This window comes from Mustela nivalis (genome assembly GCF_964662115.1).
Source record: "Mustela nivalis genome assembly, chromosome: 3".
Taxonomy (NCBI): Eukaryota; Metazoa; Chordata; class Mammalia; order Carnivora; family Mustelidae; genus Mustela; species Mustela nivalis.
In genome coordinates this window covers 153,341,011-153,359,371 of record NC_139022.1, presented here as the reverse complement: position 1 = coordinate 153,359,371, position 18,361 = coordinate 153,341,011, and the positions used below count along the sequence as shown (strand labels likewise).

The 18,361-nt window shown below is 43.0% G+C and overlaps 1 protein-coding gene across 5 annotated transcripts in view; it reads right to left on the bottom strand.

The window, feature by feature from the left end:
• Window positions 1-18,361, bottom strand: part of PRLR (prolactin receptor) — a 170,090-nt gene that overhangs the window by 21,622 nt on the left and 130,107 nt on the right. For all 5 annotated transcript variants that reach the window (XM_082725870.1, XM_082725873.1, XM_082725872.1 and 2 more), the window contains one exon: window positions 720-832. In XM_082725870.1, the coding sequence (XP_082581996.1) occupies window positions 720-789 (70 nt within the window). In that variant the 5' untranslated portion in view covers window positions 790-832. The remainder of the gene's footprint in view (window positions 1-719; window positions 833-18,361) is intronic.

Genomic DNA, 18,361 nt, shown 5'->3' with positions numbered 1-18,361 from the left:
AACTGCATACTAGGAAGCCCACTTGGAAAATACATGGAAATATACTGGTACACAGGGATACACTAACAGATGGAGACGCATACTGTTATAACAGAGAAGCATTTGCAATCAGATACACATGGAAAAGTTAGTACACATAGAATTATATACAAAAGTATCCCCACCCAAAAATACACAGAGGTGGGCACACAGAAATGTACATACGCCAACATGCACGCTCTGGTTGTGAACTTCATCTCTCCCATGGGCACAGATAATAGAGTTAGTTTCCCATCATAAAACAGCGATCCCTTTTATCTTTTTACTGTTCTTCAAAGATTTTCCACATACATCACTTCATCGGAGGTGGAGGGTACATCTTTGTCCTGACTTTGAAAACGTGGAAACCCAGAGAGATTGGGTGATTGGCTCAAGGTCACATAGCCAGTAGTAGCTGACAGAAGCTGGCCCCAGAGTCTGGTCTAGTCATTCATCCAAGCTGCTTCCCTGAACTCCCAGGGTAAGGGTAGAAGGCAGAGCACAGAGACACGCTTTTGTGTTCACTGCCTTCATTCTTTTGCATTAATTTCTGCATTGATTTTAATGCCAAAAATATTGCAAATGATTTAACAGCTGCAAGTGACATTTTCATCGCTTGTAACTGCAGGGCTAGCTGGACTCCCCATCCTCTCGAAAAACACCCCAGGGAATTAGAGAGAGCAGGACAGTTCCTTACTTACCATTCAGAAGACCGGTGTTGAGAACAAGTAGCAAAATGAAAACAACGGTGGATGCCACACTTTCCTTCATTTTGGCTCCTTTCTCTTTCTAGAGGAAATGTATCAGACGTTCGCTGAAAGAGAAGGCACCGGGCAACTCTTGTAAAGCAACAGGCCGGCCAGGCACATGCACTACTTTACTCTGGGTGTTTGCAACTGATCCTGGCTCCTTGCTTAATGTGAATGACAAAACAGGAGGAAAGGAATGTAGGAAAATATAACATGGTTGAATGGCTTGGCTCAGACGCACCCGTGCACACATGCTAGGAAAAATTCTACCACCAGAGGTCATCAGATGACAATGTTCAAGGGCAGCCGCGGGGCAGCGCTCCTGCGCGCAGACCCCCAAGAAAAATTGTCCTCTTTCCACCTTTTGGTCGCTTAACCATGTATCACCCATTTTATGCGACACAGATTGCATGCCCTACAAGAGAACCATTCTGGGAGAGCTTTGATCCAACAGCCAAAAATAAGTCCGCACACTCAGTAAGTAGCCTCAGTATGAATTCAACCTGGTCTCATGTATGCCAAGTGTGGGGGGAAGGGCTGTGTGTGTCTCTGAAAACATAGGCTGAGCAAGAAATTTGCTGGACTGTGGGCATAACTGTGAACCACACAGTGAACTCCAGTGAACCTCCATGTGCTTTCCTTCTCCTTTTTCAAACAACGACAAACCCCAGTAATAATTCAAGTCCCTGGTTTTGGAGCATTAAGTAAAATTTCAACCTGCGGCGGTTGAGAGTTTTGAACAATTTATTACTAATATTATTATTTTTACCCTTGGAACCAATTTCAAAGCCTCTAAGTGTCCTTTTCAGAAGAAAACATTTTAAAAAGCCATTTGAAAAAGGCTCATTAGTCTTGTTGGACTCCAAAAAACTCTCAGAAAACAACAGATTTGATGAACTAAGTGTAAATTCTTGGAAACACATAGCATATATTTTCTTTTACATCTTATGATTTTTATAACTCAAGGGAAGACCATCTAGAGGGCAAGGCTACTCTTCTTGAGACATCTGAAACGGCTGGGTGTTGTTTGATGAGCCCTGAAGAGATCAGACTTCGCCCATCCCTCTTGGCCAGAGCTGGTTCCCCATGTCCCAGCTGGACACCGCCTCATGGACAGCTTCGAGAAGGCCTTCTCTACCTGCTACCGCCCCCTCTGAGACCTACTTGGAAATAGAAATCTTAGTGACAACAGAGATTTGGGGCAACTAGACACCATCTTCTCTTCTATTGGGCTCCTGTGAGGAAGCCAGGATGTTGCTCTCTGGGAACCTTCTAGTTGCTCTTCCAGGAATCCTTCCAAATGCCTCTCCCTCCCCAGGTTGCACTCTCTGAACTACCTGAGCCATCTAATCCCTTGGGTCATTCAATTTAAATCAAGTTGCTAAAGGATCACCAGGGGTGTAATCATGCTACGGTGTCTGGAGCACTTACTACGGCCACACTGTGCCAAGTGTCCTCATCGTTTGCTTCCATTCAGCCCTCACGAGAGCCCCATGAGTGGCACAGACTATTACCTCCCCTTTGAAGAGGTGAGGATCTTGAAGCATAGAGAGGATTAGTAAATTGTCAGTCCGATGCCAATAGGAGAGAGAAATGTAGTGAATCTGAGAGCATCTGAGAATAATCTTGATTTGCAGACTGCGATGGACAGTGCAATGATCCCTCCTTCTGCAAGGGGTCGGGGGTGGAGAATGGAGACAACAGCAATGGGCCCAGACCTGAGGGAACAGCACGCCAGGCCGTGAGCAGGCATGGAGACAGGAGAGCCGGAGCTCAGAGAATTCACCTCAGCTGCCAGTCCTATATATGTCTGGGGCTTTCAGACACTTTGCTCCCACAAATATGACTTCATTAGGTCTATACAGCCCTGGAAGGCTTCTTTATCTTGGAGATCTGATGACCTCATCCTGGCTTAGGGATGGGATTTGGCCCCATGGCTAAAGAAGTTCTAGAATATCCTTTTATTGAGATTTCTCCTCTGCTCTTTTGGGCATTGCCTCAAAATGTTTGAGATCAACATGCTGTAAATCACAATTTTTAGGCAAGGTCTGGACAGCTTTACCAAATCAGGGCCGCATGTGTTTTGCAAAAGAAATGGCTAGATGGGGAGAGCAGGGTGGGGGCGAGAAAAGCAGGCATTACCATTGCTCATGCTTCCTGGCGTGCTGGCCCAGGCTCAAAGAAACTCTCTTAAATGGAGTTTTCCTATAAGAAAGCTTTAAGGAAGTATTTTATGGGCTAAAAAACAAAACAAAACAAAACAAAACAAAACCAAAAACCCATTTCCCCAGGGGATTTCCTGCACAGTCTTAGAATCTGGCTAATAACCACCATGCACTTTCTGGTGTTTTGAAATCCCCATTCCAGCGAATTAGATCTAGTGGTGTTGTTCCTGTGTTTCAGCAGTGGTTTCTCAACTCATGCTGTATCTTAGTCCCCGGCAGGTCAAATGCAGTGGGCTAGGTAAACTTTCACGAAGAAAGGTGATCTTGACTGCTAACTCCAGAGGGAGATATGCTGGATGTTAACCTGGGTCACGGATAGTGCTTTCTTCCAGAAGCAAGCATACCACCTGCTTGTCCACTGACCAATGTTTAGGGCTGGTGGATACTAGGCTAGGGATAAATGTGTTTTTTGTTTCTTTAAGCCTCCCCCTGGCTACCCAGCTCCCACTGCAAGTGAGATCTTGATCAAAGGCCTCCTTGCCCACAGCCTGCTTTCAGTGATGGTTATGGGGGCAAATTGCTCCAAATATTTGGACTTCAATTAGGAAAAAGTCAGCCTCATAACTCAGTTCAAGACAATTATCTTGGCTTCAGTGCTCACTAGCTCCCTGGGTGTGATTGTGGTTTAAACATGCAAGACTCCGGACTGAAGAGCAGGTTTGTAGGAAGTCAGCACCTTACCCGTGATCAGCTGCCTTGCTTCTGAATCCTCAGAGACCCCCCCCACCCCAACTTTGTGGTCCTCCCATTATCTTATTCAAATATACCTTCCCACAGTGCTATGTCCCACTGTGGTATGATCTCCATAAAATCCTCCAACTTCCCCATTTCATTCTGCATCAATGCTGATCCTGCCCAGGCCCTCTTTTCCAGAAGCTTCCCTTCATCACCCTCTTCCATTGAGCCAAGTCTCTTCTACAGAGGCCAAGAGTTGAAAAAAGGAATTTTATGCCTCACAGCTTCTTTTCAAGGAAATAAGAGCTACTCTTCCTGGATGGAAAATCAGGGCCATAGTCCCACAGTGTGTGCTGATCCCACTACCCACAGTGAAAAGGGTCAACCATAGGAGGGGAGGCAGTGTGGCTCAGGAGAGTAAGAAGTAACAGATCTGAGCTCCCAACACACCACTCCCCACTGTCTATCCACTGGCAGAGCCACTGTGTGCCCACCATCTGCATACTCCGGCCCACTCAGGCCCAGATCAATTCTGAATGCCAGGGATCTCAGCTCTACGTTTTGTGTGACTTGTTCCCCAAACCTGCTGATCCCCTAAGTGAGAGCAGTCCCCACCTTGTCCTGCCTCATCTGCCCCTATTGATCCAATGTTCTAATCAGATTTTTGACCCAGTTCCCTTGACTGTAGAAATGGACCTACTATGGTAGGCAGTGACTCTGAGGACCTACTTAGCTATGGCAAGCTCAATTTCTGATGGATAAGTAGGGCCCACGTCAAGATTTGGATTTCTTTTTTCCCTCCCTCCCTTCCTTTTAATGATTTACTTATTTATTTAAGAGAGAGAGATAAAGAGAGAGAAAAGAGGGAGAGCCAGAGAGAGAGAAACTTTAATCAGACTCCCTGCTGAGTGGGGAGCCTGATGAGGGGCTCAATCCCATAAGCCACGAGATTGTGACTTGAGTCGAAACCAAGAGTGACACTTAACTGACTGAGCCACCCAGACGCCCCAGGATTTGGATTTCTTTCAAGACCATCACACATAAGATATGCACACATTGTAAGTGTTATGTTTAATGAATTACTGCAAAGTGGATATGCCCATGTTATGACCAGGTCAACAAACAGAACACTAGCAGTGCCCCCAACATCCCCCTGGTGTCTCCCCCTGATCTCTACCCCACCCAATAGAAACCATTCTTCTGATTTCTAACATCACAGATTACTCTTGCCTACTTTTGTACTTTATAGAAATGTAATCATACAGCATGCCTTTGTGAGCGCGTGTGTCTGGCTTCCTTAATCTTAAACTGCTCTATGACTCATCTTTCTGCATGCAGTTCTACGAAGTTCATTTTCACTTCATCTCATTTATCTTGTTTCATATTATGTTGAATGAAAGACCATTATCTATTCGTCCTACTCTGGATGGACATTTGAGTCATTTCCAGGTTTTGGCAAACCTGGATTTTGATAAGACTGATCAAGACTCAGATGGCAGGACAGATACCGTGTGACTTCTCTTATATGTGGAACCTAAAATAGAAATCTATCACCAATCTATATCTATAAAACTAAGCTCATAGATATGATGGTTGTCAGAGGCGGACGGGTGGGGGGATAGGGAAAAATGGGTGAACTGTTTTTTTCTTATTTGTTTGTTTAAATAAACTGAATAAAAGATATATGAAATTAAAAAAAATTGATGAAGCTCCTAGTTTTAAGTGGATAAATTTACATTACTTACCAAAAAGGAAAGAAATTTATATGCTACGATTTTGCAGCATATAAATTTGTTGAAACAATAAAAAGAGTAATAAATAAGAACAAATGACCTGATGAGTTTTGTTGTATAAAATGTGTTTCAAGGAAGTTATTCTGAACGGAGACAAAAATACAAGACCTATTACAATTAGTGACCTTAAATATTTACATTTTTCAATAAGAAAGAAATTGGAACAGAAAATATCACCCATTTGTTGTATTTTTCTGAGCTTACTTGATACGTCATAAAGAATATTTTCACAATTAAGAATGTTGCGTATTTTCACAATTAAAAATGTGGGTAAGAATCAACTGCAAATTTCAACACTTCCGAATGAAGAAACTTTTAATAAGAGTATAGGACATTGGTGGTGCCTGGGTGGCTCATTGGGTTAAAGCCTCTGCCTTTGGCTCAGGTCATGATCCCAGGGTCCTGGGACCGAGCCCACACCGGGCTCTCTGCTCATCAGGGATTCTCCTTCCCCCTCTCTCTCTGCCTGCCTCTCTGCCTACTTGTGATCTCTGTCAAATAAATAAATAAAATCTTAAAAAAAAAAAAAAAGAATACAGGACATTATAAAACAACAAGAACAACAACAAAAACAACCAAGACTCAGATGGTGGGGAAGCCCCACACTCCTCAAATCTTGCATTCCTCTGCAGCTTGAGTTTCCCAACATCAATGGTGAGGACACCACCTGCCACTTTTCCTGACTATGAACGCAAAACAAATTTCAAATGTCTCTCTTTTCCTAAAACTGTAAAAAAGTCTTATTTCTTATTAACAAATTTTACATGTATTCATCCCTGCTTTAAGAGTTAGGTGCTTCCTTTGGGGTCTGCCTGTTTGGGGTTCTCTGGCCACCGGGTCTCCTTACCTGCTGTTCCAATGTGGTTAGATGGCCTGAGGCTAAAATAACAGGGAGAGAACCCCATAGATATCCTTTGATTTCCAGGAGTCTAGCTGGTCGTTCCAATACTGAATGCCAGTGTTCAGTCTGGAAAACCGAAGCCATAATCTGCTCAGAGTGCGGATAGCAGCAGAAGGCTGAGATTAAGGCTCAAGATTAAAAGCATTATATAAACTTTGCCCAAATGTTTATATATGCTCAGTGACTGCCTGTAGCATGAGTAAATGAATCCGTGAAGCCGTCAAGATGACAAAGCCCAACAAGAATCTAATAAGATATAGGAGGAAACTCTGCATGTGAGAGAAGAACTGGTCCTGTATTCGTCTTATCCAACACTAGATGTGGAGCCAGCTTAGTTTTCTGTCTTTAGGAGGCGAGGGAAGAGATTTTAAGGAGAATGGGGCAGCTGCTTTTTGACACAGACAGGGAAAGCTGGGGGTATGGTGCTTGGGGAGAGGAGATGGAGGGGAAGGGAGGCTCTAGCCCTCCCTGGGATCTTGGCAAACAGGCACCTGCAACAACGACCTGTTTCTGTGTCCGGTCCAGACAGCATTTTTACCCATTTGTGAACCTTCACCGCAAGACCCTTGCACATGTGACCATCCGTTATTATGACTTTTTATCACTGCAGTGATCAAGTGTACATTTTATTGCTTCTCCAACAGTTGTCCATCTTATTCCCTATTGGGAGACATCCTTCGGTGGGAAACATCTGGCACTTTCCACAAGAGAACCACTTTTATATAAAATGACCACTTCATGAGAGTCCGGCAGTGTGGTCTGAACACCATGGCCGTGCGGAAATTACTAGAAACAATACAAAGGCTGATGTACACTGTTCACCTCTGATTCCAGACACCCTCTCTCCCTCCTCTCCCAGGACCCCCAGAGGGAGCTCTGAGGGGGCACTTGGTGGAGACCGTGCTGGGAGACCGCCAGGATTCACATTAGGACAATGTAGGCAACTTCTTAAAACTACCCATTCCTGTGACTTCTCCCTAGAGATTCTGCCTAATTGAGGGTTGGGGCCACCTCTATGCAGGCATTTTTAAGAGGCTTTCCAGAACATTCCAGTGTGAAGTGAAAGTGGGGAAGCACTAACTGCCATAGTGTCATCTGACACAGGTCACACCTCCGCTAAGAAGCTCCGTTTGACAGGAGAGGAAACTGGGGCTCAGAGAGGTAATGGGCTCTGTCTGCCATCCCTCCGGATAGAAGACAGAGCAAAAATGGGAATCCAGTCTTTAGATTCTGAGCCCTGTCTCAAATTAATACCACCACCAAAGAGCACACGACAAACCTCTTGTCTACACGGTGAGTTACAGTTAGCAAAGCACTTTGCACTTTCTCACCACTATCACATTTTATTTTTACAATAATACCAGGCAGTGGGCAGGGAATTGTTACTCCTCGTACTCCTCCTACTGCTGTTACTACTGTGATATCATTGCTCCCCTTTCCAAGATGAGAAAACTGAAGCTCAGAGGGGTCAGTGGTTTAAGCCAATAATGTTATCTTAAAAGTCTCCAGTGTGCTCAAAAATGTGTGGTGAGAAAACTGGCAAACCCTTACACAGGACATGCTATAGGCCTCCTCCTCACAACAAGCCTGAGATGCAAGCACTAGTAATAACATGCCCATTTTACAGATGAGGACACTCAGGCCCAGAAGGGCTCCATGAGTTGTCTAAGCTTATACAGCCAGTGAGCACTGTATGGAAGGGGATGAGCTCAGCCGTTGGGCTCTGAGATCTGTATTGTTAACCACCGGGCCATGGCCCCCAGAGGCCCTTGGGGCTGTGGGTTCTGAGCTCCTTAAAGAGGCCCTCTACCTGATAAAGGGTTCCCTCAGCGCACTTCCTCTATGCGCACTGGGGCTCTGGTGTCATTTAAAAAGTTTTTAAAGAGTTTTATTGAAATATCATTGGCATAAAACACTGTATAAGTTCAAGGTGAACATCATGTTGATTTGCTACATTTAAATATTGCAATAGCATTACCACCTTAGTGTTAACACCTCCATCACCTGCCGTTGATGGGAACACATAAGATCCTGTTTCTTAGCTGCTCTGAAGTTTATAACAGCATTGTCATCTATAGTCACGGTGCTCTGCATTAGCTCTCTAGGACTTAGTTTTTTATTGGCTGCGAGTTTGTAGTAGAAGAGGCATTTTTAAGAGTCTCATGCTCTTCCGACTGAGCTAGCCGGGCAACAGAAGAGGCATTTTTAAATGCTTTGTGCTTTCAAAAATATTTTTCAGTTGACTAGGGTTGCCACACAATTTTCCATTAGTTTCAGGTGGACACCATAGGGATTCAACCTCTCTCTGTCACCGATTCTCAGCACGAGGGTCGCTACCATGTATCACCGTGGGCTGCTATGAGAATACCACTGACCGGCTGCCCTATGTCATGCCTTCTACGGAAGGTGCATTTCCAGTGAACACTTAGGTGGTTCTTAGGCAAAGAGGTGGGGAAGGAAGATGTGAAGGTGGAATTGGCTGCTTCTCCACCCCCTATCCTGTGATAGAATGTTTTAGTTTAGCCTGAAGAGTGCCGTGATCTGGAAACCTCTACCCACAGGTTTCCATGGCTGGAGCCCTTGGAGACCTGTCTGTAGGCGCTGGGACAAATGTCCATCCAGTGAGAGAAGCCCAAAGGAAGTCTTGCATGGGTCCTGCCCAGGGCCCTGGTCCCGTAATTCTGCTGTCCGCTCTGAAGACCCTAGCTCTCCCATGAGTTGGCCCAGCAGGTCCTGGATCTCTGCCCGATGCCCAGGCATCACAGCTCATCTGGCTGCCTGCCTCCTTCCCTCTAGCGCAATCCCTCTCCTCCTCCTTCTTCACTCCCCTGCTCTTCTTGGGGGGGATGACTGGTTTGCAGGTCCTGGCTCCTCCTGATCTGACCCCTCTCATCCTAGAGAGTCAGAGAGCAGGAAAGCAGACATTCTCTTCTCCTCTTGCATTCTTGTTATCAGCTGGGTTTAATCTCTGCACATCACCAAAGGCTTCACACCTTCTCATTTGCTCTTTGCTCTGTAATTCTATTAGCTCTGCCTGTCATCTCTGGCTCACTTGTGTCTGTCACCCATCTATGGAGTGTAAGAAGATTGGATTATACTCCTCAAATATCTGTTCTCTCCCAGGCAAAGGACTGCATTATCGTCATCCATTGTCATTGAACAGAATCCTACACCCTGTGGTAGAAATACACACCCCGTTTCAATGACTTTGGACTTGGCCGTGTGAAAAGCTTTGGCCGATGGGATGTGAATGGTGGTGCTTGTTTTTGCTGTGTCCCAACAGAAGCCTGAAATACAATGGAACAGTTTGGCTTCAGGCTTCCTGTGATTGTTCTCCACTTGGTCTCCAGATGTCCCAGATAAGGGCTGCTCCCTTAGTCTGGGTTCTTGAACAAGAACACAGGTGCAACCTAGATGAGTCCAGCAGAGGCCAGTCAAGCCTAGCAAGCCACTATCAACCTGCAGCTGCTGGGCTGTCCTTTTGCAGAGTGAGCTGCCCTACGGCACTGAGATAGCAGTTTGTTAACTCCGTGAAACTAATACTGGACAGGAGATTAGGAGGAGTACATGTTTTGCAGGACTCTTCAAACAAGATTATTTTCTCACAGAGGGATCTTTGTGGACTTTGTGTGTGTGTGTGTGTGTGTGTTATTAACCCATTCACAAAACGACTTCACTTTGCCATAAAAAATAAATCAATATAATATTTAACAACCTTGTCTATTATGTATAGTTTCAATTTGTAGAAATCTGGCTTGTGGAAGTAAGACAGGAAGTTAAAATTAAAATAGAAAATTAATTATTGGCTCAGTGACATTGCTTCCTTGGTTCCCAGCTTACTTGTCTCAGGAGGAAATGCAGAGCAGGAGTTCTAGAATTTTGAATATGAAGGAACCAAAAGACTTGAAAGGTCTGTGATCCAATCTCACTTTTCTATATGGGGCAACTAAAGTCTGGAAAAATGAAGTGCACTGGCGAAGTGCCTGATGGGAGAATTTTTAAAACATTAAGAGTGGGCTTTGTGCACATCTGATAAAGTTAACATGTCTAAGAAGAACTTCTCAAGAATGTGTCAAAAGCATTTTTCCTCCTTATTTCCTGCTTTTTCCTATCATCTTAGAATCCTGGGAGACCATTCACAGGAGTGGTAAAAACTTAGGTTGTTCATCAGAAATTTGGTTTTCCTTTTCTTTCTGGGCATAGAATTAAAGATCACGGGACTGACTCCCTTGTAATTAGATGGGATCAGGTGACAGGGTACTGGTGTCCGAAAGTGAGCAAAAATGATATACTTCTAATCTGGTCAGGGTGTTTGAAACTTTTCATACATTCTCTTATTCATTCATTCATTTTTTCTCTCTCTCTCATCTATTACTGGCCAGAGGAAGACGAACTTAAGGACTTACGGGTCTTAAGTGCCAGGCATAGCCAACAGATGGAAGGATCCTGCGTCCCCTGCTGATGCCTAATGAACTGTGACTTGGGTGACAAGTAAACCCTTGGTTATCAAGCTTCCAAGATATAGAGAAATTGGGTATTATAATAGCTAGTTTTACTTAGCTTGGCTAATCCGGGGAGAGTGGGTGCAGCTTAGTTTAGATGGTAACTACTATATTTAACCAAGCAAAAGACCTCTGACTAAGTGGGAAATCTCTGACATGTGGCCTACTGCCATTGTTCCATCTTGAATACCATCATCAAACTCTCAGAGTAACCTGTCTTGTTTCCTCCACATTTTCCACTCCCACATACTGTCACATTTATGCATGTTCATGGTGTTCAACAGCACCTGTTGGATGACTGGTTGACTGAATAGTTTATAAGGCCATAGGTAATATATTATTCTAATTCACAGACCCACTGAAAGAAAACTTGACCCTGAGCTCTGAAAACCATTCTTCCATTAATCAATAGGCCCTTCCTATTACTGAGGAACATGAGACCTTACCGATTCTTCCAATAAAGCTGTTCATGTATATTAATTTGAACTCAAGGACAGATGGGTAACAAAGCTAGCTAAGATGTGGTTGCCTAATAAGTGTGCTTTGAATATTGATGCATTTCTGTATTCCAAAGTAAGACAATGTACTTAGAAAAATATGCTAAAATATGCTTAATAGCTTAAAAAGAAAATGCTATTGTCAATTATAAAAGGATATCTCCCTGTATTTCTTAGTCTACCAGACTCTTAGCACAACAACAAACAGTAGGTTCAACTCCCAACTGGTTGCTAGGCTTCCTGTACCAATGCACTTGCTCATAGAAGTGGAGTGGGCCTATGCAAATGTCTGCATACTTGGCCATCATGACCTTGGCTTGGTAGAATCCAGTAAATCACTGCTGGGTCATTACTTTACAATAACAACATCACCTCTTTGCACAATATGTAATTGATGCTGTGTTTTCCAGACAATCCTGAGACCACCGAAGGGGGGAAATAAAAGATGAAGAAGTCAATATTCAAAAGGGTAGTCAATTTCTCCCTATCTTTGTAAACACTCTTCTTGGGAGATTATCCATAATGATTTTCATCCTTGACCTAGCAGACATCCTATTGTTACATTCCCATGCTTCTCAACTCAGTTTTAGGACAGAAATTAATTTTAATATGACCACAAGGACAATATGATTTGAAAAGGAAATTTGCTGCTTTGCTGATACTCAAAATTCTGTTAATTGCCAATTTATTCACAAGTCAAAATATAAATGACTTGGGATGCATTTCATGGGTTTGCTTAAGGAGAGGGGTTGATACACACCTGGATTTCTGGTTTGCATTTCTAAATGTCCTCGATTGCCTAAAAGGCCCCACTGCAATCCCTGCCTCTTTTTTAAAGTTCCGTACATGTGCCAGGCACATGGAACCCAACTGAGCCCGCTGAGCCAGGATGAGAGGAACAGCACATAACATTCACTTTAATATTCTGTGCAGTTCAGAAGAAGGCTTTCCTGCTTCACAGAAATCTTCTGAGCACACAGGAATGCTCAGATGCCTACAGAATGAAAGATGAATAAACCAGGTGTGGCAGCCTCCAACAGGCAGCCTTCATTCTCACTCTCCACCCATCTGCAGCCCTACATCCTTTTATGTATTCACAAGAGCAAGTATTTGGGGGGTAGACAGATAGCACACTTCACAACCTTCACTTGGCAAAAGTCCTTATAAGGCATCTCTGTCTTCCCCTCCAAAGTTCCTTTCCCCCGATGCTGTATCTCACCCATTTTATCTTCCTTCTAAACCTCTCTAAAATCCCCTCTATGGTCCCAAGCAATTCTATTCTCAGTTTCTGCTCTCCTGCCTCACTGACTAAAAATGCCAGGCTGAGTTCTAGAGAAACTCTACCTATCCAGTGTTCCTCAAAGTATACCCACATGGGGGTCATAGACTTTCCAGCATGTGGCTTACTAAAGTCTTCACCCCCAGAAAGAACTCCCTTTCTATGTAGGAATATAACTGCTAGTTCAATGTGGTTTCTCCATATTGTTTCAGAAACAGTGAGGATTGGCACAGGGCCACCCAACCAAAACTCACTTGCCTCCTTACCATCAGTTTCATCTTTCCTTCATCCAGACAGGGAATTCCTTGGATAGTCCCCAAATGGGGAAAGCCCAACCTAGAACTCCTAGGACCTGATGATGACAGCCGATTTACTCTTCTTTCTCCCTCTATCTACCCAAATTAGAAGCTCACTGATGTCAAGATCTGTGTTTATTTTTCTTCTTCTATATTCCTCAAACATAATCAAAGCTCGATGCATAAAAGGGCTCAATAAATGGAATTTATTGGGTATTAGTTGCATGAAGAGGGAAGTGGAGAAGGATTTTCTCTTTTAAAGTGCTGTTAAGACAGTAAATAATGTGTGTTGGAGAGGATGTGGAGAAAGGGGAACCCTCTTACACTACTGGTGGGAATGCAAGTTGGTACAGCCACTTTGGAAAACAGTGTGGAGATTCCTTAAGGAATTAAAAATAGAGCTTCCCTATGACCCTTCAATTGTATTACTGGATATTTACCCCAGTAAAATGTAGTGAAAAGATGGGCCATCTGTACCCAATGTTCATAGCAGCAATGGCCACAGTTGCCAAACTGTGGAAAGAACCAAGATGCCCTTCAACAGATGAATGGATAAGGAAGATGTTGTCCATATACACTATGGAGTATTATGCCTCCATTAGAAAGGATGAATATCCAACTTTTGTATCAACATGGACGGGACTGGAAGAGATTATGCTGAGTGAAATAAGTCAAGCAGAGAGAGTCAATTATCACATGGTTTCACTTATTTGTAGAGCATAAGAAATAACACAGAGGACATGGGGAGATGGAGAGGAGAAGCATGTTGAGGGAAATTGGAGGGGGAGACGAATCATGAGAAACTGTAGACTCCGAAAAGCAATCTGAGGGTTTTGAAGGGGCAGGGAGTGGGATGTTGGGTGAGCCTGGTGGTGGGTATTATGGAAGGCATGTATTGCATGGAACATTGGGTGTGGTACATAAACAATGAATTCTGATACACTGAAAAGAAATTTAAAAAAAAAGTGCTATTAATAATTGGAATATGTGGTTGAGAGAGGTAATGGCTTTTCCACCTTGGGTGGTTTAAAAATTGATAATAGTGGCAACATGTGATTTCATGGAAGTTTCAATTTTCAAAGTATCTTCATGTAAAATATTTTATTTTATTCTTCTCCCACCCCTGTAATATTTCAGGATGGTATCAGCTGAGTTTGGAAACACTTCTGGCTGCTCAATAATAGCAGTTGGACTGACACTTTGTCTTCTGAGTATAAATTGGTATAATCCTTTTGGTAATATATATTAAAAGTCTTGTGAATGTAGATACACTTTGAATTGAAAAATACAATTCCAAAAATTTGTTCCAAATGAACAGATATGTGCAAGAACAATTCCATACCAAAAAAAGTCCACCCAACATTATTTGTAAAAAGAGAACACTGAAAGAAATCAAAATATCAAATGATAAGGGATTATTTAACTAGATCATGGTATATTCCTACAATAAAGTATTAGTTAATCTTTAAAAAATGTAATAAAAAATTTAATGATATAGAAACCTGCAGAAAACAAAAACAAACAAACAAACAAACAAACAACAACAACAACAAAAAGAAACCTGTGCAAAGGAAAAAGAAGACTGGGTATGAAAAGTAAATGTCTTTGACCTCAATCCTAAGATCTGTATCTCTCTATATTTTATGTGCACAGAAGAAAGACTAGCAAATATATATACCAATATATTTGCAGTAGTTATCGCTAGGAGGATGATTTTAAAATAAAAAAAGAGGGGTGCCTGGGTGGCTCAGTGGGTTAAAGCCTTTGCCTTTGGCTCAGGTCATGATCCCAGAGTCCTGGGATCTGGATCGAATCCCACATCGGGCTCTCTGCTCAACAGGGAGACTGTTTCCCTTTGTCTCTCTCTGCCTGCCTCTCTGCCTACTTGTGATCTCTGTCAAATAAATAAGTAAAAATCCTAAAAAAAAAAAAATAAAATAAAATAATGATTAATTTTCAAATAAAATAAAATATTCCTAAAATACTTAAAAAGTTATCATGTTTGTCATTGAGGAGGAAAAAAAATCATAATAAAATTTTTAACACCGCAAAAGAGTCTCCTCATAAAAAGCTGTCCCTTCATGATGTAAATACATGGAAAAGGGCCCCATCTGGGGACTAGAGAAACTGCTTATTTGGGTTGTGACAAAATTTTAAGCAGTGGGTGATAGCCAACTTCCCCGTGTTAATCAGTGTGTGGCAAATCTGGTGCCCCATCCCCCCACCCCTCACCCCATGCAGTAAAAAGTGTCTGCAATAGTTCGTGATGTCCCCTTGCCTGCTCCCTTGTTTTTAAGAATTCCCTCTACTTGTCTGAATTCCATTACCGTGTCCACCTGAGAGTTCTTTAAAATACCCAGGGGTAGCTAGCCATTATTTGCCATTAAACTTCTGACAAGTGGGTGAAAGGCAATTTCATGGAAAATCTGTTTTTTCAGAGCCTCAGAGAAGGGTGGGGTCACCTTATTTGAGAGGAGTTTAAGAAGTTCGGTAGGGTTCTCTCTCAAAAGCTGGCCACTGGCTTTATCCTGGCCCCTCAGCCTCTGTTCATCTGTGATACGCAGAGCAGGAGGATCTGGAAGTTCAAAGCTTGATGAGGAGGTGGGACAGCCCGTGGGGCTCCAGGGTTCAAGCTTGTTGCTTGTTGCTCAAACTTGAAACCGCTACCAGTCCCCAAATCTTCCTCTCTTCCCTCACTTTGCTCCACATCTTGTATAAGCACATCCTGTCTCTACTGGATTTAATCACCCTTTCTCAGTCATGTACAATATGTTCTTCAAACTTGCTTCTTCCTTCAAAACATGTGAACTACTTATGCAGCAAGATAATTACTTGTCTCTCTTACGGGCTTATATTCCCTCTTTTCTCTTTTCCTTTTACTCCTCAGCCTCCCTGGGAAAAAGCTCTTTCTTAACAAGAAGCCACTTGTCCAATCAAAGATGTTATGGTCAAGGTCCTTGAGTTTGGCTGGGCCTGAGGGTGGACTGGTAAATACTCCCAGGGCGGCTGCAGTAAGTGAGAATGGGGAGGAGGAAGGAAAATCACGATTCAGCCCTTTGTAATGCATTTTCAGAAAAAGACAAGGCCCACCTAGTTTAATGGCTGGAACATCTATCCACCCAACCATCTGTCATCTGTCCGTCTATCCATCCACTCATCAATCCATCTTTCAACAAATACCCACCGAGCCCATGAATATGTTTTAACTGGGTGGCTTAGAGGTAGAGCTAGGCAGACCTTGAGAAGTATCTGTATGTTGCTGTAAAAGTGAAGCAATAAAACAGTATGTTGTCACTAGGACTATTGCTTTATTGGGCAGATTTAAAGTAATTGTTTATTTTGTCACTATCCTTACTGTTGTATCTATTTAATTATTCTTATCTTTTTGATTTTTGCTTTCTGGTTCTCTGGACAATGGCTAATTTAGTACTAGAGCTCACCAGAAACAAAAGTCCAATAATTACCCTGCATTCTTGTTTATTTCTGTACATGCTACTGTCAAAGGAAAATCCAGAATCTCATCTGCCATTTAGACATGTATGTAAATGGCTCCCATACAGTGAGAAATTCTTTCAAATCTGAAAATAAGTCATAAATATTTGGCACAAACTATTGAAAGTCCAATACATGGACTAATCTGATCCAGGTTATTGGCTCTTTTTCTAGCAAGCAAAAGCCACAGGCATGTTTACCACAGCAGACTTGGACTTTTGGGACTCAAGAAAACAGTTCTTGCCTGTGTCTCGTGCACAGGAAAGCGGACCCGAGAAGAACGGTACAGAGGCTGCCGTGAACACAATTCCCATTCTGCCATTTTCTGGATATTGTCTCTTGTCTAGAAGGGGTCTCCTAAGAAAAGTTCTATCAGTGTGCTCATTCTAGACATGAGTTCACTTTGCCCTCTTGCTTGGCAGCTTGCGTGGGTCATTGGGAATGAAGGGTCTGCGGGGCTACTAGGGCTCTGTTGTTGGCTTGATGTTGGACACAAACCAGAGTCATGTTCTGAGGCAAGGTCACACCCTTTGGGGCTGACACATGTAAGGATTTGGACAGATACAAAATAACCATCACCTGGGGGAGGTGACAGGAACCACAGAGTAGCGGAGGATAGTTTCCAAAGTTGTTTCTGCAGTGAGCAGTTGGTCAACTGTGGCACATGGCTTTCTCTTGAGTGTGAATTTCTTCTAATAGAAAGTGATGAGACAGTACATTTGCCTTGCTTTCCTTAGCCTGTTATTGTGAAGATGAGCTGGATTAATATGTGAAATGCTCCACACGATGGCACGCGTCATGCAGGAGTGATCTGCCATTATAAATAAAGGATGATAATTGCTCTTTGATCCACCATGTCCCCCAGACTCTCTGGATGTCTAATTCCAAATGGAGAAGTTATTCATTTTCCCCTGGATGTCTTTGGATTTGGACTCTTGGATACTGAATGTATGCCTTATGCTAACTGGGGTGGTGATTTCCCTCTGGCTAGAAGCCCAGTGACTTCGTGTGTGAGTGGTATGCTTAAGCCCTCTCAGTTTAGGATTTGGGATAGGGTCTCTTGCTTCAAAAGGAGCACACAGAATTGAGGGGCCATACAATGGAGGGAATGGGGCCCAAAGCTGACCCCAGTCACTCCTTTATTTGCAGGTGTCAACAAAGAGAGCTTTTGACAGAGTGGAGGCATCTTTGGTTAGGGTTGGGCCCTTGGTAAAGCATCCAAAGTTTGCCTTTCACCCCCTTTCACTTTCTGTTTGGAATTTTGTTCCTTCTACTATTCTTTATTCCTCCCTACCTAACTGGTGATTTTAGGGTTCCTCTCCAGAACTCCCCATTGCCAATAACAGCCTCAGACTAGAGGAGGATGCCTAATGAAACTTTCTATGATGATGAAATTGTTCTCAAACTGCTCTGTCCAATATGGTAGCCAGTAGGCACATATGAACATTTGAAATGTAGCCAGTGTGACTGAGGAAATGAATTTTAAAAGTTACTTATTTTCAGTGAACTTACATGTAAATTGCCCTATGGGGCTAATAGTCAGTGTATTGGACAGTGTGGGTCTGGAGTTCAAGACCTCTATCATTTCAATCTCTCTGCAGCAATCCAATGACCTTGTCTTAAAGAAGTACCAATAAGCTACTCTGGTAAATTATTTATAAATTAGGGTCTTACCCTTCTAGGTCAGTGCATAGCTTTTGAGCAATGCCATACATTAGTGAAAGCAGAGACTCAAATGATAGGACTGAAGGACTTCGGCAGGCAAACATGGTGGGTGAAAAGATTATAGGCATAGAGTTTTAGACACGCTACAAAGCATACTCTGTGGGGGGCATATACCACCCCCACGCCCCACCCCTAGTTCTCTGGGCTGTTTCTAAACTCCCTTGCAGTCTGGAAAATTTAAGGTCAGAGTCATGCAGATGGGAGCTTGG